The 23257-nt window shown below is 62.0% G+C and overlaps 1 protein-coding gene across 3 annotated transcripts; it reads left to right on the forward strand.

The window, feature by feature from the left end:
- Positions 1 to 22862, forward strand: STK11 (serine/threonine kinase 11). 3 transcript variants are annotated; one of them, XM_055248143.2, is made up of 10 exons: positions 331 to 1303; positions 12902 to 12985; positions 13809 to 13898; positions 14861 to 14993; positions 15069 to 15205; positions 15699 to 15826; positions 16432 to 16489; positions 17492 to 17679; positions 20928 to 21132; positions 22035 to 22862. In XM_055248143.2, exons 1-10 carry the CDS (start codon positions 1014 to 1016, stop codon positions 22231 to 22233), a joined length of 1512 nt encoding a protein of 503 aa, XP_055104118.1. In that variant the 5' UTR covers positions 331 to 1013; the 3' UTR covers positions 22234 to 22862. The 3 variants fall into 3 exon arrangements, with proteins under 3 accessions (XP_055104120.1, XP_055104118.1, XP_055104119.1); XM_055248145.2 differs by lacking the exons at positions 20928 to 21132; positions 22035 to 22862 and adding an exon at positions 18142 to 18379 and having other exon boundaries at positions 1 to 1303; XM_055248144.2 differs by lacking the exon at positions 22035 to 22862 and having other exon boundaries at positions 338 to 1303; positions 20923 to 21129.
- The last annotated feature ends 395 nt before the right edge of the window (positions 22863 to 23257 follow it).

Consider the following 23257-nt stretch of genomic DNA (forward strand, 5'->3'; position numbering starts at 1 on the left):
GGATGGGCTGGGCCCCCCTCGCCGCTCCGCCTCCTCCAGACGCGCGGCGGCCGCGGCGAGGGGGACGCGCCGCCCGGGGCCCCGCACCTTCGGGAACTCCCCGGCCCGCAGCCTGCGGCCTGCGCCGCCTCGGCCGCCCGGAGCCCCGTGGAGCCCCCGCCGCCGCGCAGCCCCGCGGACCGGACGCTGAGGGCACTCGGGGCGGGGCGGGCGCTCGGGCAGACGTTTGCGGAGAGGGGGGCGCCGGCCGGGCCCCGGCGACCACCGCGGGGGTCGCGGGCCGGCTCGGGGGGCGCCCAGTGCGGGCCCTCGCGGGCGCCGGGCAGCGACTAGCCGTGAGCGGAGCTGTTGGCCGCGGCGGGAGGCCGCCTGGACGCCCCCAGCCCCCCGAACGCTCGCCCGGGCCGGCGGGAGTCGGCGTCCCCCGGGAGGTCCGCTCGGTCGTCCGCGGCGGGGCATTTGCGCCTGGGACAGGCGGTGGGACCGGGACGTCGCCGGAGACGCCCCCAGCGAAGTTGGGCTCTCCAGGTGTGGGGGTCGCGGGGGGCAGCGACGTCGCAGACCCGGCCTGTGGGATGGGCAGCCCGGAGAAGACCGCGCTCGGCCGTGTTCATGCTTGTCCGTGGGCCTGAGGTCCCCGGAGGATGACCTAGCACTGAGAAGCCCCGGCCGGCCTCCCCAGCGCCCCCGAGGACGAAGTTGACCCTGACCGGGCCGTCTCCCAGTTCTGAGGCCCGGGTCCCACTGGAACTCGCGTCTGAGCCGCCGTCCCGGACGCCCGGTGCCCGCCGGTCCGCAGACCCTGCACCGGGCTCGGACTCGCAGCCGGGACTGACGTGTAGGACAATCGTTTCTGTTGGAAGAAGGGTTTTCCCCTTCCTTTTGGGGTTTTTGTTGCCTTTTTTTTCTTTTTTGTTTGTAAAATTCTGGAGAAGGGAAGTCGGAACACAAGGAAGGACCGCTCACCCGCGGACTCAGGGCTGGCGGCGGGACTCCGGGATCCTGGGTCCAGCATGGAGGTGGTGGACCCGCAGCAGCTGGGCATGTTCACGGAGGGCGAGCTGATGTCGGTGGGTATGGACACGTTCATCCACCGCATCGACTCCACCGAGGTCATCTACCAGCCGCGCCGCAAGCGGGCCAAGCTCATCGGCAAGTACCTGATGGGGGACCTGCTGGGGGAAGGCTCTTACGGCAAGGTGAAGGAGGTGCTGGACTCGGAGACGCTGTGCAGGAGGGCGGTCAAGATCCTCAAGAAGAAGAAGTTGAGAAGGATCCCCAACGGGGAGGCCAACGTGAAGAAGTAAGTATGGCTTGCTGGGGTCGGGGCCGGGCCGGGCCAGTCACTGTGCGGATGGTTCTGTCTTCCTTCTCTCCTCCCTCCCTCCCTTACTTCCTCTTAACACCCTGAGCTGGACCCGTCCGGCGCCTGTGTCCTCCGTGCCAGGGAGAGCGTGGTTGGAGGCCTGCGTTACGGACTTTCACTCAGGCAGGGCCAGTTGTCGCAGCGGGGCGTGCGTTTGCGTGGGCTCTTGGACTCCAGTTAAAATGCCCTGGTAGCGAAACCCTCCTGAGAAGGGAGCGGCCCCCAGCGCCCTAAGACTAGCCCCGTGGCTCCCCCAGCTGTCCAAGGAGCAGAGACGCCTAGTGGAATCAGCCTGTGTTTGTTTGGGCCCCGAGAGTTTGTGTGCGGCCGCCAGCAGGTTTTCTGCGCAGTGTGTGGCCGTTACCGGGGCCAGGCGAAATGTGATTTGTTTATCCTGTCAGAGGGGAACCCTGGGCTGCCAAAAATAACTGTTTGCACCGGCTTATCAGTCAGCAGAAGGGAAACGTAGCCTTTCCTCATTTGCCAGGGATGTGACGCTGGAAGCATCCCTGGCCCCCGGCGCTGGCAGCCCTGCCGGAGGGAGACTGTGCCTCCCTCCCGAATTGCATCCGGAAGACCTTACTTTTCCAACTGACTTCTTCAGGCACGGGGCTGCCGCTGGGCATCCCGGACGCCTCTGCATCTGTGCGCGGAGAAGCTCCTACCCAGGGCAGCACGGGCCGGCCTGAGCCTCTCCCGGCTGGTGGGGGAGGGGGGGGTGTCCCTGCCTTATCGCAACCAGACACGCTGCACCTGCCGCCGCCTGGCGGGCCCTGCCCCTCTCCCAGCCCTCTTAACTTTCAAAACTTTGCCTCCTGTTTCCAAGAAAGGACCTTATCTACTGGGCTGGGCCTCGAGGGACTGGCAGGGACACCCTGCGCAGGGCAGGGCACCATGACCTTGGACGGAGGTCCGGGGAGGGGCTCCTGCCATGTCTGCTCTCACCTCCCTCCTGCTCAGGGGCCCTGGGGCTCACATACTTTTTTTTTTCTTTTTTTTTTGAGACGGAGTCTTGCTCTGTCGCCCAGGCTGGAGCGCAGTGCTGTGATCTCTGCTCACTGCAAGCTCCACCTCCCGGGTTCACACCATTCTCCTGCCTCAGCCTCCCCAGTAGCTGGGACTACAGGCGCCCGCCACCACGCCCTGCTAATTTTTTGTATTTTTTAGTAGAGACGGGGTTTCACCGTGTTAGCCAGGATGGTCTCGATCTCCTGACCTCGTGATCTGCCCGCCTGGGCCTCCCAAAGTGCTGGTACTACAGGCGTGAGTCAACGCGCGCAGCCTTTTTTTTTTTGAGACAGAGTTTCACTCTTGTTGCTCAGGCTGGAGTGCAGTGGAGTGATCTTGGCTCACTGCAGTCTGCGCCCCCTGGGTTTAAGTGATTCTCCTGCCTCAGCCTCCTGAGTAGCTGGGATTACAGGCGCCTGCCACCGCGGCCGGCTAATTTTTGTATTTTTTTTTTTTTTTTAGTAGAGACGGGGTTTCACCATCTTGGCCAGGCTGGTCTTGAACTTCTGACCTCGTGATCCACCCGCCTCAGCCTCCCAAAGTGCTGGGATTAAAGGCGTGAGCCACCGCGCCCGGCCAACACACGTCTTAATCAGCATGCAGGCTGTGACATGCAGAAACCAGGGACACAGGCTCTGAAGTTTGTACTCTGGAGCTGGAGCAGTCGGGGTTAAATGGGAGCGGCTGGGAAGGGCATGTCTCCACGGGGCCTTTCTGATGTCTCAGTGTCCAGTCTGGACAGGGGTAGAAGGCGTGGCCAGTGCCTTGGGTCAGTGGAGCAGTTGCCCGTGCCTGGTCTCTGTGAGATGGGTTGATCAGGGGCTGGGCAGAGCCTGTGCTGGGGGTAGCAGGTGCCCTCTAAAGGAGCCAGTGACAGCCTCTCTCCCAGCAGTCAGAAACCCACGCTTAGGGGTTGGGTGCGGTGGCTCACGCCTGTAATCCCAGCACTTTGGGAGGCTGAGGTGGGCGGATCACCTGAGGTCAGGAGTTCAAGACCAGCCTGGCCAACATGGTGAAACCCCATCTCTACTAAAAATACAAAAATTAGCTGGATGTGGTTTCTGCCTCAGGAGGCTGAGGCAGAAAATTGCTGGAACCTGGGAGGCAGAGCTTGCAGTGACCCGAGATCGCACCATTGCGCTCCAGCCTGGGCGACAGAGCGAGACTCTGTCCTGAAAAAAAAAAAAAAAAAATCTGGTTTGAGTTTTGACAAATGTATATGCAGGGTCAATGGGAAGACAGACGCTGGGGGGAGGAAGCCTGACTGTGAGTGTGAGTCCCTTGCTTTCCTGAACAGTCAGTGGAGGAGGTCCTGGGAGCTCAGGTGAGCACCTGAATGGTAGGGTGCAGAGCCTGAGGGTCTTGGTGGAGACAGGCCAGAGGGTTGCAGGAACCTGGTCTCGCCCAGTGCCTGGGAGAACAGGAGGGAACACGGAGGCAGGGAGGCAGAGGGGTTGGCAGGACCTGGACTGGACTGTGCGTTGCAGCTACCCACAGCTTGACCCCACTGGCCTTGAAGTGAGTGATGCACTCTCACTAGTGTTCAGCGTCCAATTTCATCCTGGCCCTGAGTGTGTAACGGCTTTGCCCTTGCAGGGCCCCCTGGGATGAGGGGTGAGCCCTGTCCCTTCCTGGTCTCTACCATCAGGAGCTGCCCCGCTTGCAGCTGTGATTTAGGAGCCACTGCACTTCCTCCAGCCCCCTGGGTGCTGCCAGGGGGTCCCTCTACTCTGGGAGCTTGTGCGTCCTGACTGGAGGCTGCCACGTGCAGAGTGCTGTCAAGGAGAAGGGGTGTCCACTGCCCAGCCCTGAGGCCCAAGGCCTTGGCTAGCCTTGCTGCCAGCGCTACAGGGAAAAAGCCTCCTTTGTGTGTGGGAAGCTTAATAAACTCCGCTCAGATTGTGTCTCGCAGCGAGTGTCTGGAACCTTCCAGACAAGCCTCAGGCGTCCGGTCCTCCAGTTGGTGTGGAAAGCTTGGGCGATCGCCAAGGGGGTGGGTTGGGGCAGATGGAGCCGGGCATGAGTCCCCGTCCCTTCCCTTCCTTCCCAGAAAGGCAGCCCTGGAGTCCGTGCCTTATCCCGCTCTCCCGCAAAAAGTATAATCTTATTAGAAATAGGAAAGTTCCAAAAAGCATCAATGAGTTAAAAAGAGGGCTGGCCATGTTGGCTCACGCCTGTGATCCCAGCACTTTGGGAGGCCAAGGCGGGTGGATCACCTGAGGTCGGGAGTTAGCCTGACCAACATGGTGAAACCCTGTCTCTACTAAAAATACAAAATTAGCTGAGTGTGGTGGTGCACGCCTGTAATCCCAGCTACTCTGGAGGCTGAGGCAGGAGAATCACTTGAACCTGGGAAGCAGAGGTTGCGGTGAGCCAAGATCACGCCACTGCACTCCAGCCTGGGTAATGAGTGAAACTCCGTCTAAAAAAAGAAAAAAAACGGGCCGGGGGCTGGGCATGGTGGCTCACGCCTGTAATCCCAGCACTTGGGAGGCCGAGGTGGGTGGATCACAAGGTCAGAAGTTCGAGACCAGCCTGGCCAACATGGTGAAACCCTGTCTCTACTAAAAATAGAAAAATTAGCCAGATGTGGTGGCGTATGCCAATAATCCCAGCTACTCCATCTGAGGTCAGGAGTTCAAGACCAGCCTGGCCAATATGGCGAAACTCCGTCTCTACTAAAAATACAAAAATTAGCCTGGTGTGGTGGTGTGCGCCTGTAGTCCCAGCTACTCGGGAAGCTGAGGCAGGAGAATCGCTTGAACCTGAGAGGCGGAGGTTGCGGTGAGCCGAGATCGCACCATTGCATTCCAGGCTGGGCAAGCCTAGGAGACAAGAGCGAAACTGTCTCAAAAAAAACAATTAATTAAAATAAATCAGTGCCATAGGCTGTTGGTAGACAGTGGGTTCCTAGAGTGGAGCAGAGAAGGGCTGGAAGGGGTCGCCTGCATCCAGCCCCGCTCCCTGTGCTTCTCGGGGGGCAGCAGGGCTGGCTGCTGCTGTGGAGCCCACAGTGGGGTTCTGTGTGGGGGCAACTGTGCGGGGGCGGCTGTGCAGGTGCGGCTTTGCGGGTGCGGCTTTGCGGGTGCCGCTGTGCGGTGCAGCTGTGCGGGGGCGGCTGTGCGGGGGGGTGCTGTACGGGGGCGGGCAGAAGGCCGCCATGCCTCCCTTCCCCTTTCCACCCCAGTGAGAGTGGGCTCGAAGGCAGGGAGTGTGCCCGCCTTGTGGAGCCTCCACAGAGGCACCCAGGGCTGCCGTGAGCACACAGCCTGGCAGCGTCCCACGGCCCTCCCCTTTCCTGTCACTTCCACCTGTTGCAAAACACTGTGCTTTCGTGTCTTTTCTTTCTACCTGTTTGGAAATGTGAAAATCACCGCTGCCGTAGGAAACGGGGCCAGATCCCGGCTGTGGCTCTCCCATCCGCACCGCCCCCGTGGTGTCCAGCCAGGAGGTGGGAGGTGGGCGGCACTCAGTGTACGTGGTTGCGGCGATGATTGGCAGATGCTTGCCTATAGTAAAGAGGATTTTCGCGAGTTGGGAGTCAGTCCTGGACTTTGTAGGTCTTTACATCCCAGGCGGCCTTTATGGGGTCCCAGCATCTGCTCAGGCCCCTGCGCCAGCCATGTGAGGCCTGGGTGTCCTCGAGGCCTCTGTTTGTGCCCCTCTCTGGGCAGCGGGAGGGACAGCTCTGAGACCCAGCGGGAGCTCAGGGGCTGGGCAGCCGCAGAACAGCGGGGGTGATGGGTCCACTGGGGGTTCTGGGCTGCGCGCACAGTGGGCTTCCGGTGCCCAGCCAGCTGGGGCGGGCCTGGAATGTTGGTTCCTCGCCCAGGATCTGCGGCGCTGCTGTAGCTGTCGAGGAATCAGTGAGGCGGCTGGACGGCCCGTATGTCCCACAAACGCCACCGTGTTGCTCAAATTGGACTCAATTTTCTTTTTTTATTTTTATTTTTATTTATTTATTTATTTATTTTTGAGACGGAGTCTCGCTCTTTCGCCCAGGCTGGAGTGCAGAGGCGCGATCTCGGCTCACTGCAAGCTCCGCCCCCCGGGGTTCCCGCCATTCTCCTGCCTCAGCCTCCCGTGTAGCTGGGACTACAGGTGCCCGCCACCACGCCCAGCTAATTTTTTGTATTTTTAGTAGAGACGGGGTTTCACTGTGTTAGCCAGGATGGTCTTGATCTCCTGACCTCGTGATCCGCCCGCCTCGGCCTCCCAAAGTGCTGGGATTACAGCGTGAGCCACCGCGCCCGGCCTAGACTCAATTTTCTTAACAGCTTTTTTTTTTTTTGGAGACAGGGTCTCACTGTATCGCCGAGAATGGAGTGCAGTGGCGCAATCATAGCTCTGGGCTCAGGTGACCCTCCTGCCCCCAAGGTAGCTGGGACTGCAGATGTGCACCACCACACCCGGCTAGTTTTTTGTAGAGATGGGATTTCGCCATGTTGTCCAGGCTGGTCTCAAACTCCTAGATTCAAGCTATCCGCCTGCCTGGGCCTCCCAGACTGCTGGGATTACAGGCATGAGCCACTGCTTCACCACGTTCAACTTTTATTTATTTATTTACTTATTTATTTTTGAGACGGAGTCTCGCTCTGTCCCCCAGGCTGGAGTGCTGTGGCACAATCTTGGCTCACTGCAAGCTCCACCTCAGCCTCTCGAGTAAGCTGGGACTACAGGTGCCTGCCACCACGCCTGGCTAATTTTGTTTTTGTATTTTTAATAGAGACAGGGTTTCACCGTGTTAGCCAGGATGGTCTTGATCTCCTGACCTTGTGATCTACCCACCTCGGCCTCCCAAAGTACTGGGATTACAGGCATGAGTCACCGCGCCTGGCCCACCTTTTTATTTTTTGTTTTACAGAGACAAGGTCTCGCTGTATTGCCCAGGCTGGTCTTGAACCCCTGACCTTAAGTAATCCTCCCTGGCCTCCCAAAGTACTGGGATTACAGGTGTAAGCCATAGCACTGGGCCTAAAGTTCACCTTTTTTTTTTTTTTGAGACGGAGTCTTGCTCTCGCTCAGACTGGAGTGCAGTGGCACGATCTCGGCTCACTGCAAGCTCTGCCTCCTGGGTTCAAGCAATTCTACTGCCTCAGCCTCCGGAGTAGCTGGGACTACAGGTGCCCGCCACCATGCCCGGCTAATTTTTTTGTATTTTTAGTAGAGACGGGGTTTCACCGTGTTGGCCAGGATGGTCTCAGTCTCCTGACCTCGTGATCCGCCCGCCTCAGCCTCCCAAAGTGCTGGGTTATAGGCCTGAGCCACCGCACCCGGCCAAGTTCACCTTTTTAAAGTGTGTAATTCAGTGGCATCTAGTACGTTGACAGAGTTGCACAACTGTCACCTCTATCAGCTTCCAGAACATTGTTGTTACCCAAGAAGGAAACACTGTCTCCATCAGCCATCGCTCCCCATTCCCTCCCCAGTCCCGGCACCCACGCATTCCCTTCCTGCCTCTGGTTGGGCCTGTCCTGAACATTTCATATGAGTGGCATGACACACCGCGTGGCCTTTTGTGTCTGGCTTGTCTTACGGAGTGTGCTGTCCTCAAGGTGCATCTGCGCCGTGGCCTGGGTCTGAGCCTCGCTGCTGTTCACAGCTGTGTCACGTTCCAGTGTGTGGAGGGCCGTGCTGCGTTTGACCGCTCATCTGTGGTGGACAATTGGGCTGCTTCCGCCTCTGCCTGTGAATCGTGGCTGCTCCGAGGTGCCACGTTAGGGCACCTAACTTCAGTGCACGTGTGCTTAGCCGGCGTCCCTCTCGAATCCTCGAGGGCCTTGTTTCAGCCGCCTCAGGAGGGATTCAGGGACCAGGGCATGCGGATCTGGAGCTGGGAGTTCCTGGGTCTCCATGTGCCTCCCAGTCTTGCTCTGAGCCGTGGGAGGCCGGGGCGAGGGCTGGGCCCATCTCTTCCCTGTATGATCTGTTTCTAGGCAGACGGAGGCTCCTACCCCCACCTCTCTGTGAGCTTGAGTGGCATTTATGAGTCTCCTTCCTATTTCCTGTCCTGTTAATCAACAAGTCAGCTAAACAGTCCACGCTGCCTGGGCAAGCCCAGTGGGTCCCTAACGTGGCACCTCGGAGCGGCTGGCGATGCCCCAAGAGCCGGGCTTCCCCTCTGGACACTCTTCCTGTTCCTTGCCAAGCTCTTAGGTTTCTCTGGGTCTCCTCTTCTGCTCTTTTTCTGGCTGGAGACGTCAGAGGAAGCCTGGCAATCTAGAGAAGCTGATGTGCCCCCAGCATCCCAGAGGTGACTGCCACCAGGCGGGGGGCGGCTTCACCCCTACTCCTCCACTGGCATAAATTAGGGAATGCACGTGCCTGCGCAGAATGCCTTGGTCCCTTTTAATTAAACAGACAACCCAGTGTCCCTCGGTCTATGCTGACCTGTTCAGGAGTGCCTGGGCTGTTCCACGTTCAGCTGCCGTGCATCCTGCTGCTGTGAAGGGTTGCCGTTGAGGTGGAGGCAGGGCAAGGCGCCTTCGGTGAGGGTGGGTTCCTCCTGTGCCCGTTTCCCCATCTGTAGAATGAGGGCTCGTGGGGGAGACGTGGTGTTGGCAGGTGGTGGCCGGCGCAGGGAGGTTTCCGGGAGGGAGTCCTCCACCCTCATTTGCTTTTAGGGCCGTGCAGCCTCCCGAGCGGCCCCCACGAGGCTCTGAGGCTGCATGCAGGTTGAGCCCCTGGCCTCACTGCCCCTCCTCAGGGTTAGGACTGTGCTGGAGCCTGGGTGGGTGTGGGGTGGTCCCTGCACAGGCAGCAGGAGGTGGGCAAGAGCGGTGCTGGACCTGAGGGCCCGTGGCTCCCTCAGCCCCACTGAGGAGGCTGGAACAGTGTCCTGGGCCACCTTCCCTGCCGGTAGCCGGCTCCTGCCGAGGGAGGGGGTGCTTTCGCCTTGTGGTGGAGCATCAGGCTCTTGGGGCCTGTGCGTCCGAGCATCTGGCGTCTGGTGTCTGAAAACAGCACCTTCCCCGCCCCCCACCACCGCATCTCCTCTGAATAGAAGGCAAGTCTTGCCTCCCAGGAATGGCCTGTGACCCTCATCAGCGGGGGAGGTTAGTGGCACACAGAGCCCTGGGGAACAAGGGGATCTGGGGCTGAGCCAGGCCTCTCAGGCCCACCCCGAGCTTTCCTGAGCAGCCTGGCAGGCAGGAAGGCGCTGGGCCCTGGGGCCTTTGCTGGGCCCAGCCTCGCCCTCAGCGTCCCCCTCAATGCCCTGGGCGCCTGCCAGGCTGTGGACACAGGCCCCGGCCAGCTCTATAAATAACCTTGCTGGGCCCTGCTGGGAATTGGTGCCACCACCACATAGCCCAGAGAGAACGGAAACGCAGGGCTTCCTAGCGAGCAGACCAGGCCCGCGGCGACCAGTGGAAGTGGGGGACGCTTCTCAGGGCTGGGCAGCCCGGCAGGGTACCAGGCACAGCCGGGGGCCGGAACCAGTTGCTCACTGGCTCCTCTTCTGGGGGACTGTGTCCGTCTGTGCCCCTGTCCCCATCACCCACCTTCCTTTCCCTTCATCCTGCTCTCCTAGCCCCTTCCCAAGCTGGCGGCCCCTTGTCCAGGCCCAGCCCCAGCACAGCCTGCAGCCGTGGCAGAGCCCAGGCCTTGGCCTTCTGAGGTTGCCCTGAGGGCAGTGAGCAGTGAGCCTTGGGCCTGGTGCACTGGGAGGGAGAGGTGAGCCAAGGGTTCCTGCAAGAGGCAGCCCTGAGCTGGGGGTGGGGAAGGCTGGGTGACGGGAGCCCTGAGCTGGGGGTGGGGAAGGCTGGGTGACGGGACACCCCCGACACTCCAAGTTTTTTTTTTTTTTTTGAGATGGAGTCTTGCTCTGTTGCCCAGGCTGAAGTGCAGTGGTGCGATCTTGGCTCACTGCAACCTCCGCCTCCCAGGTTCAAGTGATTCTCCTGCCTCAGCCTCCGGAATAGCTGGGATTACAGGCGCCCATCACCATGCCCGGCTAATTTTTGTATTTTTAGTAGAGACGAGGTTTCACCATGTTGGCCAGGCTGGTTTCGAACTCCTGACCTCGGGTGATCCTCCCGCCTCGGCCTCCCAAAGTGTTGGGATTACAGGCGTGAGTCGCCGTGCCCGGCCCCCCAGCTGTTTTTTATGTTCCATGCTTGGGCTTCCTGTTAAGAATTAAAAAAAAAAAAACAAAAAAAAAAAACTGTGGAGATGGAATTTGCATACTGTATAACTCACTCATTCACAGTGTACTATTCAGTGGCATTAAGTACATTCACACGGCTGTGCAACCACTACTTCTAATTCCAGAACATTCTGTCACCCCAAAAGCAAGCCCCATTCCCATTGTGTCACTCTCCATCCCCTCCACCAGCTCCTGGCCACTCTGAATCCACTTCCTGGCTCTGCATTGGCTTGTCCTGGATATTGCATAGAAATGGGATCCTTTCGGCCGGGCGCGGTGGCTCACTAGGGCAAGAGATCCAGACCATCTTGGCCAACATGGTGAAACCCCCATCTCTACTAAAAATACAAAAATTAGCTGGGCGTAGTTGCGGGCACCTATAGTCCCAGTGACTCAGGAGGCCGAGGCAGGAGAAATCGCTTGAACCTGGGAGGCGGAGGTTGCAGTGAGCTGAGATCATGCCATTGCACTCTGGCCTGGCGACAGAGTGAGACTCCATCTCAAAGAAAAGAAACAAAAAAAATGAGATCCTGTCATCCCAGCACTTTCTGAGGCCGAGGTGGGCAGATCACTTGAGCCTAGTAGTTGGAACGAGACGAGCCTGGGCAGCACGGTGAAACTGTCTCTCCTAAAATACAAAAATTAGCTGGGCATGGTAGCACACGTCTGTAGTCCCAGCTACTTGCGGGGCTGAGATGGGAGGATCGCTTGAGCCTGGGAGGTGCACTCCAGCCTGGGCGACAGGGAAACCCTGTCTCAAAAAAAAAAAAAAAGAAAAGGCGCCACACACTGTGTGTCCTTTAGTGTCTGGCATCTCTCAGTGTGACATCCTCAAGGTGCATCTAGGCTGTGGCTCGAGTCAGAGCCTCACTGGTTTTTGTGGCTGAATCGTGTTAAGTGCGTGGATGGGCTGTGCTGATCCTCATCTGTGGAAGGGCCCCTGGGTGGTTCCACATCTCGGCTGCTGTGCGTCCTGCTGTGAGCATCTTGTGCTCTGTTTCTGCGTGGCGTGTACTGTTCCTCAGGGTGTGTACCTGGGAGTGGAGCTGCTGGCTCACAGGGTAACGGACCTTTGGAGAAGCTGCAGATACTTCCACGCCCACCCACTGGGTGTGAGGGCCTGGCTCGTCATTTTTTTGTTTTGTTTTATTTTTTCTTTTATGAGACAGGGTCTTATTCTGTTGTCCAGGCTGGAGTGCAGTAGCACGATCACAGGTAACTACAGGCTTAAGTGATCCTCCCACCTCAGCCTCCCGAGTAGCTAGGACTTCGGGCACGCATCTCCACGCCCGGCTGGCTTTTGTATTTTTAGTAGAGACAGGGTTTTGCCATGCTGCTCAGGCTGGTCTCAAACTCCTGACCTCAGGTGATCCATCCGCCTCGGCCTCCTGTAGTGCTGGGAGAAATGAAGTGTCTGCGACAGGGCGGCAGCTGCAGAGGGGGCCGTGCTCTGTGGCCTGTGGAGGGGGCCGTGCTCTGTGGCCTGCGGAGGGGGCCGTGCTCTGTGGCCTGCGGAGGGGGCCATGCTCTGTGGCCTGTTGGGCCCGACCCTTGTGCAGGCGGGTGGGTGTGGCAGGACCCCGCAATATCTCTTTCTGTGGCGTCTCCATCTCCGGGTGCCCCTTCCTATGGGCCATCCTTCCAGCTCACCCGCGGCCCACCCTCCAAGGAGTGGGACCCTCGGAGTTGGGAGTCCTTGGCAGCGGGGGACTGTACCGTGTGACGGAGCCATCACCAGGGCTCCAACTCACCCTGGCTCCTGCCACAGTCTGGGCTCCATCTGTGCTACCATTGCAATAGTCTGGTTTCTAGGAAGCAAAACTGCTACTGAGTTACAAAGCTTAATTAAGAGTGTCCTTTGGGAGGCCGAGGCGGGCGGATCACAAGGTCAGGAGATCGAGGCCATCCTGGCCAACATGGTGAAACCCTGTCTCTACTAAAATACAAAAAATTAGCTGGCTGTGGTGACACGCGCCTGTAGTCCCAGCTACTCGGGAGGCTGAGGCAGGGAAATCACTTGAACCCGGGAGGCGGAGGTTGCAGTGAGCTGAGATTGGGCCACTGTGCTCCAGCCTGGGCAACAGAGCAAGACTCCATCTCAAAAAAAAAAAAAAAAAAAGAGTGTCCTAACTGTGTCCTCCAAAGCCCTTTCCGGCTGATGACAGACTGGAGGGTGCTGTGCTCCCATCCCCTACGGCCCTGAGCCTGGACGTGTGGCCCCTGCAGGGCCCTTTCCCAGCACTGTGAACTCACAGCTTCTCTCTAGGGAAGGGAGGCGGTATGCACTTCCGTGGGGAGATGGGGAGGCCGACTCCAGGGATCCAGGCCATCATCATCCTGACGTCGGGTTGGCTGATGCACCCCTGTCCTCTCTGTCCCAGGGAGATTCAACTGCTGAGGAGGTTACGGCACAGAAATGTCATCCAGCTGGTGGATGTGCTGTACAACGAAGAGAAGCAGAAAATATATCCTTTCCGGTGTTGGGGCCGTGGGCCTCCGTGGGAAGGGCTGGGGCCCTGGGTCCGCCTGCCCCGAGGCCTGCTCCCCTTCCTGTCTCCTTGAAGGAGACTGGTACATGAGGGCAGCAACCCTCCCTGGTTCCTCGGAAGTCAGCCATGGTGGCAGTGGCTGGGCAGCTTGCTGAAAGGGGCCCTGAGCCCCGGCCCCTGTGTGTTGGGCCCGTGGGGTGTCAAGACCCTTTTTCCTCATAGCCTTCTCCCAGGCTAACAAGGGTTGTGGCCAGGGTCTGCCCGAGACAGGCCATGGAGGCTGAGCGTTGTGGGCCATTTTGGTCGTGGCTGGGCGTGTCCTCGTGTCATCTGTGGACGCCCCCCATGGGTCTTACGGGCACAGCCTCCCTACGGGGACTTTGCTTCCTGAGGCCCCGTGCCCAGAGCAAGAGCCAGAAGTGGTCCTGAGGCTGGGACTGTGTTCCCTGAGCCGCGCGGTCAGGGGCCCTGGGCCCGTCCTGCGTGGACCTGAGCCTGCTTGTGGGGACGTCCAGGAGGCACCATCCCCAACCCACGGGTGAGGTGGGGGACGTGAGCCCCGCAGGAACGCGGCCCCAAGAGTCAGCCCTGTCCTCCACTTCCCCGTAGGCTCCTTCCTCCTGGGATGCTGGGGCCCCTTGGGCCTTTTCAGAGGGGTTGCTGAGGGTAGGGCGGGCCTTGGTCCCAAGGAGGGGCAGGGTGGGTGCAGAGGGTCCCTCCAGAGCCCCTTCTCTGGCCCCGTGCTCCCCAGGCCTGTGAGTGGGGCCGCCCCCTGAGCTGTGTGTCCTTAGCGCCCCACGTATATGGTGATGGAGTACTGCGTGTGTGGCATGCAGGAAATGCTGGACAGCGTGCCGGAGAAGCGTTTCCCAGTGTGCCAGGCCCACGGGTGCGTGTGCGGGGCAGGGGCCAGGGTGGGGCGGGGGCCTGGGGCCAGGCAGGGCAGGCTCCTTTCCGTGTGGCCACACTGCTTGCTTGTCTGATGTTCATTGACATGAAGGCCCAAGTTTTTTTGTTTTTTGTTTTTTGTTTTTTTTTTGAGACGGAGTCTCACTGTGTCGCCCAGGCTGGAGTGCAATGGTGCGATCTCGGCTCACTGCAAGCTCTGCCTCCCGGGTTCACGCCATTCTTCTGCCTCAGCCTCCCGAGTAGCTGGGACTACAGGCGCCCACCACCGCGCCCAGCTAATTTTTTGTATTTTTAGTAGAGACGGGGTTTCACCATGTTAGCCAGGATGGTCTCGAACTCCTGACCTCGTGATCCGCCTGCCTCGGCCTCCCAAAGTGCTGGGATTGCAGGCGTGAGCCGCTGCGCCCGGCCTTGTGAAGGCCCAAGTTTTTAAAAACAGTTTTGGGGTCCCCCGTGTGTGGCATCCACAGGCAGGGCTGCTGCCAACCTCCCGCCTCCATCTTTGCTGGGCCTGCTGCCTGAGGCCAGCGACCTGCTTCCAGCCCGTCGCTGGTAGCCGCCTGCCCCAACCGGATCTCCTGGATGCAGGTCTGGTGGCCTCAGAGTCAGGGCCCTTTGCTGCTGCAGGACCGCAGGGGCAGGGAGGGGCCTGCTGTTCCAGCAAGACTTTGGGGTGCAGCCAGCCTGTGGCCCACAGGAAAATGAGACCTGTGGACATCCGGGGCCCTGCCAGATGTGGCTCGGCTGGAGACGAGGGTGGTCACTGCAGGCGCAGGTGTGGCTCCCTGCTGGACCCAGCCTTTCCTCTGTCCTGTGTGCCTGGACCTCTGTGACTTCCCAGCTGGGCCTGTGGTGTTTGGGAGGCTCCCAGGCGGCTGCAAAGGGGACCCCTGTGAGGGACAGGGAGGCCTCGGCCCCAAGACAGGTGTGTGCTGCCCGCAGGTACTTCTGTCAGCTGATTGACGGCCTGGAGTACCTGCACAGCCAGGGCATCGTGCACAAGGACATCAAGCCCGGGAACCTGCTGCTCACCACCGGTGGCACCCTCAAAATCTCCGACCTGGGCGTGGCCGAGGTAGGCACGTGCTAGGGGGGGCCCTGGGGCGCCCCCTCCCGGGCACTCCCTGAGGGCTGCACGGCACCGCCACAGGCACTGCACCCGTTCGCGGCGGATGACACCTGCCGGACCAGCCAGGGCTCCCCGGCTTTCCAGCCGCCCGAGATTGCCAACGGCCTGGATACCTTCTCCGGCTTCAAGGTGGACATCTGGTCGGCTGGGGTCACCCTGTAAGTGCCCCGGCCCCCCGACACTCACCGCACGCACACTCCGAGGGGCCTCTGTGTCTTGGGCAGCTGCCGGCCTGTGGGCGCAGGGCGTGGCCACCAGCCCAGACCCTCTCTGGCCACAGCCGCTGGGGGGTGCTTACTTTGTGGAAATGTAACTCACATGGCAGATGGTGGTTCACCCGTGTGAAGTGCAGCCTGGCCCGTCAGGGATCTTCACAGAGTGGCACAGCCGACCCTCCTCCCAGAGCCCCACGGGGAAGCCGGGCGGGTGACGGCAGCTCCAGGCCCCTTCCCCGGGTGGGTCCAGAGGACACACCCCTCCTACCCGTAGCCTCCACTAGTGGGAGGTGGTGAAGACAGAGGTGTCCTTGAGTCCGCAGGGCCTGTGGTCCAGCAGCCACAGGAGGGCTCCGTCCCCGGGGCAGAGCTGGGGCTCTTAGCATGTCAACCACCTTGACTGACCACGCTTTTCTTACTTCTCCTCGAAATGAAGCTACAACATCACCACGGGTCTGTACCCCTTCGAAGGGGACAACATCTACAAGTTGTTTGAGAACATCGGGAAGGGGAGCTACGCCATCCCAGGCGACTGTGGCCCCCCGCTCTCTGACCTGCTGAAAGGTGGGAGCCTCGTCCCTCTGCCCACAGCCCCAGGGAGGCGGGGCTTTTGTGCCGAAATGTAGGGTTGGGGGTGTCAGGTGGGGGGGCTATTGGCCCCGAGACCCCAGCAGGCATTGAGAGGACGGAGTGGAGAGGCCGGCCTCCCCCCAGGGCCTGGTTTGCCAGGTCCCTCAGCTCCACCCTGCTTCTGGGCCCTGTTCGCCCTCTGAATTCCCACCCCAGAGGGCAGTGCTGCCCTGAGCCTCTCCCAGCCCCGCTCTCGGGGGCTCCCTGGCTTGCAGGGTCTGTCAGGCTTGTCCTGCTGCACTTTCTGCACGTGGCAGCAGGTGGCACTGGCTGTCTGTCCATCTGCCCAGTGGCCTTGGGAGAAGGGAACCGCCCTGGCCGTCCAGCCCAGCCCTGTCTCCCTGCCAGCCGCGCACAGGCTGTCCCCGGCATGTCCCATGGAGTGGCCTCTGTCAGGGAGACCACCTATGCACGGGGCCCCCCTTAGGAGCATCCAGGTATCACCCAGGGCCTGACAACGGAGGCTGGGCTGGCGGGGACGGTTGGTGGGGTCTCGGGCCTGTGCCCAGCTGACTGGCTCCTCGCTGGCTTCTCCTCAGGGATGCTTGAGTACGAGCCGGCCAAGAGGTTCTCCATCCGGCAGATCCGGCAGCACAGGTGAGCGGACCCTGGGGACAGTGGGGCCGAGGCTGCAGGGAGGCCGGCCATGTGGGCAGCTGGTTGAGTGGGCGCCAGAGCAGGGCGTGGTGGGGGTGCCAGGCTGGGCTGGGGCCAGACCCCGTGCAGCGCCCGCAGTTCTCAGGGCCCGAGTGGGGTCTCTGGGCAGTGCCCTGTTACTGGCCAGACCCAGGCCTTGTCCAAGCTGGCGTCTGAGTGAGGATGTGCATCCGTCCCTGCCCTAGGCGTGGAGACGCACCGGGAAGGGCACAGCCGTCCTGAACACTGGCGAGAGCCTCACTTTTTTCCTCCTCCTGGGGCTCCCAGCAGCAGGATCTGGCTGGGATCCAGCCCAGGACCCCCAGCTCCGTGACAGGGAAGACAGAGTGGTGGGTGGGGTCAGTAGGCCCCACAGTGCTGCCTCCCTCACCTCGTGGGCTCTGCTCCTCTGCACCAGCCCCTGGAGGCCCTTGAGCCCTCTGCTGGAGCCCCGAGGCCACCCACCGAGACTGGCTGTGGGAGTGGGAGTGTCCGGACTCCTGAGTTGCTGGTGCTGATTGTGCCTTGGGGGTCTCTGCACAGCTCAGGGGCAGCTGGGAGCCTGGCGGGGACTGGGGCTGCCCCCCGATAGCCTCCTGGGCTGGGATGTGCTCGTGGCCCCCCAGACCCCCTTCTGGCCTTTGCTGACATCCATCTGGTGGGTGCTGGCTTCTGAGTGCCACCTGGGAGACAGGCCTGGGGCTGGGCCAGGGGGTCAGGCCTCAGGGTCGAGGGGTCATTTGTCAGGCCTAGAGTGAGGTCAGGGCTACAGACTGAGGTCCTGGCAGCCTGCCTGCTCCTGGAGGGCATGGCTGAGTTTCTGTGGTCACAGCTACCCCTTGCACGGCCTGGTCCCAGCTCCTCAGTATGTGGCAGGTACACTGGGCACGGAGGAACCGGGTCGGGCAGCTGGACTGCCCTGGTGCCAGCCTGATGGGCGCCACTGCTTCTGGGCGTTTGCAGCTGGTTCCGGAAGAAACATCCTCCAGCTGAGGCACCGGTGCCCATTCCCCCGAGCCCAGACACCAAGGACCGGTGGCGCAGCATGACTGTGGTGCCGTACTTGGAGGACCTGCATGGCGCAGACGAGGACGAGGACCTCTTCGACATCGAGGATGACATCATCTACACTCAGGACTTCACGGTGCCCGGTGAGTCCGGCGGGGGCCCCTGCCCGGCTCTGCTGACTCGGCCGGGACGTCCCACGGGAGCAGGGTGCCTGCTTGTCTGCAACGAGGACAGCTTCTGCCCTCTGGTGGCCAATTCCACGTCCCCAGAGCCTCCAGCCCACCTGCAGGCTGCCTCCGCCCTGGGGACTGCTGGGACACGGCTGAAAGGCCTGGGGTCATGGGGGCACCAGCCCAGGCATGTCTGGCCAGGAGGGTTACTCAGGCATCGATCTGGGTGCTGCCCAGCCAGGCACTGCCCACCAGCCTTGGCCTGAGTCCCAGCGGGAGCAGGCGGGGGAGCCCCAGGGTCAGGGGAGGGTAGGTGAGAGTCAGGGTGCAGGGTGGCCCCTCAGACAGCCGGCATGAGAGGGTCCAGCGGCCCTCCCTTCTGTCGTCCCTGAGGCCTGCCCGCTGGCCCTGATGCTGGCCGCCCTTCTTCCCTAGGTGGCGAGGAGGCGTCTGAGGCAGGGCTTAGAGCGGAGCGCGGCTCACAGAAGAGCGAGGGCTCAGACCTTTCAGGAGAGGAAGTCTCGCGGCCGGCGCCGCAGTAGTGCCTGAGGAGGAGCTCAGGGCCTTAGCGTAGGGGCGGCCTGCATTGGCAGCCAGCCCCTCCCCACCAGGCTCCCATCTTGGCTGTGTTCGGCCCGGGGCTGGGCCGTGTCATAAAGAGTTTTGCAGTGTATCTGCAGGTGGATGCTTGCTGCGCTCGGGCTGGAGCCTGAGGGGGCTTTCTGTTTTACTATTTCATCGGGAAGTGGTGGGCAGGGGCCGGCCTGAGAAGGGGGGTACGCCAGGCAGGTTGGGATGTGAGGACTCACTGCACAGGGTCCACCCCCGGACCCAAGGGTCCCAGAATAGTGGGGGCCCTGCAGAGAGCCCCCCCATTAGGTCCCTCAGCACTCCTGGGTCCCTCAGCAAACCCCTAGGCTGAGCTCAGTAGCTGGTCCCTGGGAGGGTACAGTGTGGGGGCTCCCGAGAAAGCACACTGTATGGGGGTCCCGGGGGGGTGCAGTGTGTTGGGGGGCCCCTGGGAGGGTACAGTGTGGGGGGCCCCCCAGGAGGATGCAGCATGTAGGGGCCCCCCAGGAGGGTACAGCGTGTGTGAGGCCCCCAGGGTCACAGGGTCTCGACTCCTGGGCTCTTGGATTTGCAGCACTGCGGCCATTGCGTCTGGTCTGTTGGGGTGGGAGGCGCTGCTGGGCACCCTGGTCAACAGGGTGTGCTGGGAGGTGGGGGCCCCTCATGGCGCCCATCCTTGGGGCCTGGCTGCAATTTGTCCCCAGGCCCAGGGTCTTCTGCCTTTCAGAGCCCTGGTGCCCTGAGATGGGCAGCCAGGCAAATCCTGGGCAGGGCCAGCCCGGGCAGGTCGCCAGAGTCTCTACTGGGACATGGACCACACGCTGACCCCCCACGGCCACCCTTGCAGGCCAGGATCCCTGAGCCAGGACCCGGCACTGGCTTCCCTCCTGGGGACCCTCAGGCCTGTGTGAGACCTGGGGTGCCCTGGGGTGAGGTGCCTGGGAGGAGGGCAGGGGCTGGGCCACCTTTTTTATGATGCTTCATGACCCTGCTGAGCCCACTGTGGGTGGCGGGAAGGAGTGCCCAGCAGGGGGAAGGGCCGCCGGACCACTCAGCATGGCTGAGTCCTCAGTACTCAGTACTGGGTACTCAGGTGGACGCCCCTCCCACTGCTCAGATGCTGGGGACAGGCTCAACTTGAGGCTTCAGTGTGAGCCCCATCCCTGACCTGCACAGCCCCTTTGCATTGGGGCTGGACAGCCTGGCGCCCTTGGGTCAGGCCGTCCTCCACACTCGGCCTGGTCTGCTGCATCGACCCCTGCGTGCCTCCACTTTGGCCCCACCTGTCCCTACCCAGGATGGGGGTCCTGCTGCCAACACCCAGAGCCCAGGGAAGGGGCTTGGGCTAGTTCCTGGGCACCAGTGCAGACAGGAGTGTGGGGTGGGATAAGGGCCCGGTGGCAGCTGTGCCCACTGATGCAGAGCTTGGGGCACCTTGTCCATGGGGTCTGCCCCACCAGAGACGGGCTGGGCGCAAGCTCAGACCTATGGGTGCAGTTGGTGCCTCCTCACCAAAGTTTTTTGTTTTGTTTTGTTTTTTGTTTTGTTTTGAAGACAGAGTCTCTCTCTGTCACCCAGGCTGGAGTGCTGTGGTGCCATCTTGGCTCACTGCAACCTCCACCTCCCGAATTCAAGCAGTTCTGCCTCAGCCTCCTGAGTAGCTGGGATTACAGGTACGCGCCACCACACCTGGCTAATTTTTGTATTTTTAGTATAGATGGGGTTTCACCATGTTGGTCAGGCTGGTCTCAAACTCCTAACCTCATGATCCGCCCACCTCGGCCTCCCAAAGTGCTGGGATTATAGGCATGAACCACCGCACCCGGCCCAAGGTGCTTTTTTAAAGCCAATGACTTCCTGTGCACATGGGGGCGGGTGTGTGGCAAGTTCTGGAAGCTGCTGAGTCAGCCACTGGTCCCTTCTCAGAGCTGGGGCTCTGCACTGGGCACATGAGCTCTGGGGCAGCCCGGGGCAGCCTCCCACTGACTTCGCCCAGGAGGGGCCTCGGGGATGGCTCGGCAGCCAGTGTGTTCGCGGGGTCCTCGCCGGCCACCACGGCTCCTGGCAGGGACAGCAGGGTGGGCAGCCCCAGGCCTGTGGGTTTCACCAGGGTGCTGGTGATGGTTGGTGGCTGGCAGGGACTGGGGGCAGCTGGGGGCCCTGGCAGGCTGAGCTCTACTCCCCGCATGGTTCTGTGCTGGCATTTTGCGTGCCTGGCCTGAGCGTGGCCCTCCTGTGTCCTCACAGGTGAGCATGTGGCGGCTCCTGCGCCTCTAGAACCAACCATGGGCCAGGGTGCCCCAGGGAAGCACTGGAGGGTCCTGCCCTGTCAGCTTGCCTCCTACTCAGGAGGTCCCTGCAGTCAGTACCTGGGTGGGGTCCCACCTGGGGCCATGGCAGGTGCAACAGATGGGGTGGAGGGGACACTCCTGCCCAGGCCATCTGTGGGAGGCTCAGCCCCGGGAGGTGCTTCCCAGAGCTGCTGGGGGGTAGCATTTCAGGCTGGAGACACCTGGGCCCAACCCGGGGGTGGGCATGGCCTGGGCCGCAGCTGTAAGTGCCTCCCTGTGGTGGGGGCCAGCCAGGTCCCTGCGGCTCTGGGAGTGCACCCCTCAGCTCAGACCACACTTGCCGTCTCCCTCCCAGGACAGGTCCCAGAAGAGGAGGCCAGTCAGAATGGACAGAGCCGGGGCCTCCCCAAGGCCGTGTGTATGAACGGCACAGAGGCGGCGCAGCTGAGCACCAAATCAAAGGCGGAGGGCCGGGCCCCCAACCCTGCCCGCAAGGCCTGCTCCGCCAGCAGCAAGATCCGCCGACTGTCGGCCTGCAAGCAGCAGTGAGGGTGGCCACCTGCAGGTGGGACGCGGCGGGGCCCGGGTGGGGCATGTGGGGAGAACGCATGGATGCCACAGCCAGCCCTGAGCATAGCCCGCGCCAGTCATGGTGACTGTCACACGGCTGCGCGTAGTTGCCATGTGGCCTTTGGGTGGCTTGGCCACGTAGCAATCGCCATTGAGGGTGCGATCTCGGGGCCTGGTCACGGAGGCCTACGTGTGGCGGGGCTCTGGGGGGGCGTGCCATCCTCACAGCCACCTCTCAGAGTGGGTGCATTCTGAGGACCCTGCCCTGGGCCTGGCGCCCCCTCCGCAGGCCCGGGCTGCTCCCAGGAAAGGCTTACGCTGGGCTCAGCCCAGAGGCTTTTGAGCACCGGTGGGTGGTGGGTGGTGGGTGGTGGGGAGGGGCCGCGGCCTCCATGACCCTGCCGGGGTGCCCCAGGCTCTGAGCCAGCTGCCAAGTCTGGATGAGGCTGAGTCGCGCGGGACGCTGCCCTTTGTCTCCCTGTGTGCCTGCCTCCTCTCCCAGCCGCAGCCCCAGCCCTGGGTGGGAGACGGAGCCCCAGAGGTGTCAGAGACCCTTGTCACCTGCCGAGGATGTGGGGTGGATGGGGGCCTGAGGCTGAAGCCCCTGCCTTGCCACAGTCCCTCTCCCAGGTTTTGGGGGCCACCGCCTGAGTTACATGTCTGTCCCCAAATGGGCGCCCACAGCCCATCCACCAGCGTCAGAGTCCGCCAGGCCCCACTGCAAGAGGCCACACTTAATGTACCCCGGGAGTGACTCAAGGGTGGCCTTCCCTGCTGCCCCCCAGGAGTCCGGTAGCCCCATGACTGCACCTCAGCTTCTCCATCCTCCCAGGGGCCCACGGGAAGCCGAGAACCGGTGCCCAGGCTGACTTCTTCCGTCCTCCTTCCACCCTGCAGCCCGTGTCCAGGTGCCCGTGCCAGGCCCTCCTCAGTCTTCCTGCTGGTCCCACCCGCCCTCCCGGAGAGGTGGCCGCCATGCTTCTGTGCCGACCACGCCCCAGGACCTCCGGAGCACCCTGCAGGGCCGGGCAGGGGGACAGCAGGGACCGGGCGCAGCCCTCCCCTCGGCCGCCCGGCAGTGCACGCGGCTTGTTGACTTTGCAGCCCCGGGCGGAGCCTTCCCGGGCGGGCGAGGGAGGAGGGAGGCCGCCTCGATGCACTTTACGTGGAGACTACTGGCCCCGCCCGTGGCCTCGTGCTCCGCAGGGCGCCCAGCGCCATCCGGTGGCCCCGCGGCACACCAGCTGGCGGGTGTGGAGACCAGGCTCCTGACCCCGCCATGCATGCAGCACCACCTGGAAGCCGCGCGGCAGCTTTGGTTTTTAGTTTGGTTGGTTCCATTTTCCTTTTTTTTTTTTTTTTTTAAGAAAAAATAAAAGGTGGATTTGAGCTGTGGCTGTGAGGGGTGTTTGGGAGCTGCTGGGTGGCAGGGGGGCTATGGGGTCGGGCTCACGTCGCAGCCGCCTTTGCGCTCTCGGGTCACCCCGCTTTGGCGGCCCGGCCGGAGGGCAGGACCCTCACCTCTCCCCCAAGGCCACTGCGCTCTTGGGACCCCAGAGAAAACCTGGAGCAAGCAGGAGTGTGCAGTCAATATTTATATCATCCAGAAAAGAAAAACACGAGAAACGCCATCGCGGGATGGTGCAGACGCGGCGGGGGCTCGGAGGGTGCCGTGCGGGCGAGGCCGCCCAAATTTGGCAATAAATAAAGCTTGGGAAGCTTGGACCTGGCCGTCTGGGTTTTGTTCGCGCCTCAACATGGATGGGGCGGCAGCGGGGCGGGCGCCATTCACATGCGGAGGGCAGCGGGGACTCGGGGCGCGGGAGGGCCGGGACCGGCTCCCTCAGGGCCGGCGGCAGCAGCGGTGGCGGCGCGGTTATTGCTCGGAGGCGGCGCGGGCTGCCGCCAGCACACGCCGCACTGAGGTAAACGGTCTCGGAGGTCGGCAGTCACGGCGTTGAGCCGCCTCCCGGCCCAGGGCGGCGAACTCGTCTGCGACCATTAGCGCCCCGCGGCCCCAGCCCGGGCGAGCTCGCGCACGCGCCCGGCACACGGCGGCTCCATCGGGCCCGGTGGGCTGCGCGTCCCTCGGGTGGCGGGCCCTGCGAGTGTCTGAGCGG

Source organism: Symphalangus syndactylus, chromosome 17, assembly GCF_028878055.3.
Source record: "Symphalangus syndactylus isolate Jambi chromosome 17, NHGRI_mSymSyn1-v2.1_pri, whole genome shotgun sequence".
NCBI lineage: Eukaryota > Metazoa > Chordata > Mammalia > Primates > Hylobatidae > Symphalangus > Symphalangus syndactylus.

Excerpts from the sequence above, each read along its gene's own strand:
- STK11 (XM_055248143.2), top strand. The coding sequence starts at position 1,014 with ATGGAGGTGGTGGACCCGCAGCAGCTGGGCATGTTCACGGAGGGCGAG. Across the intron at positions 16,490-17,491 it reads CGGCAGATCCGGCAGCACAG|CTGGTTCCGGAAGAAACATC; the intron begins GTGAGCGGACCC and ends GGGCGTTTGCAG. Across the intron at positions 17,680-20,927 it reads TCAGGACTTCACGGTGCCCG|GTCCCAGAAGAGGAGGCCAG; the intron begins GTGAGTCCGGCG and ends CTCCCAGGACAG.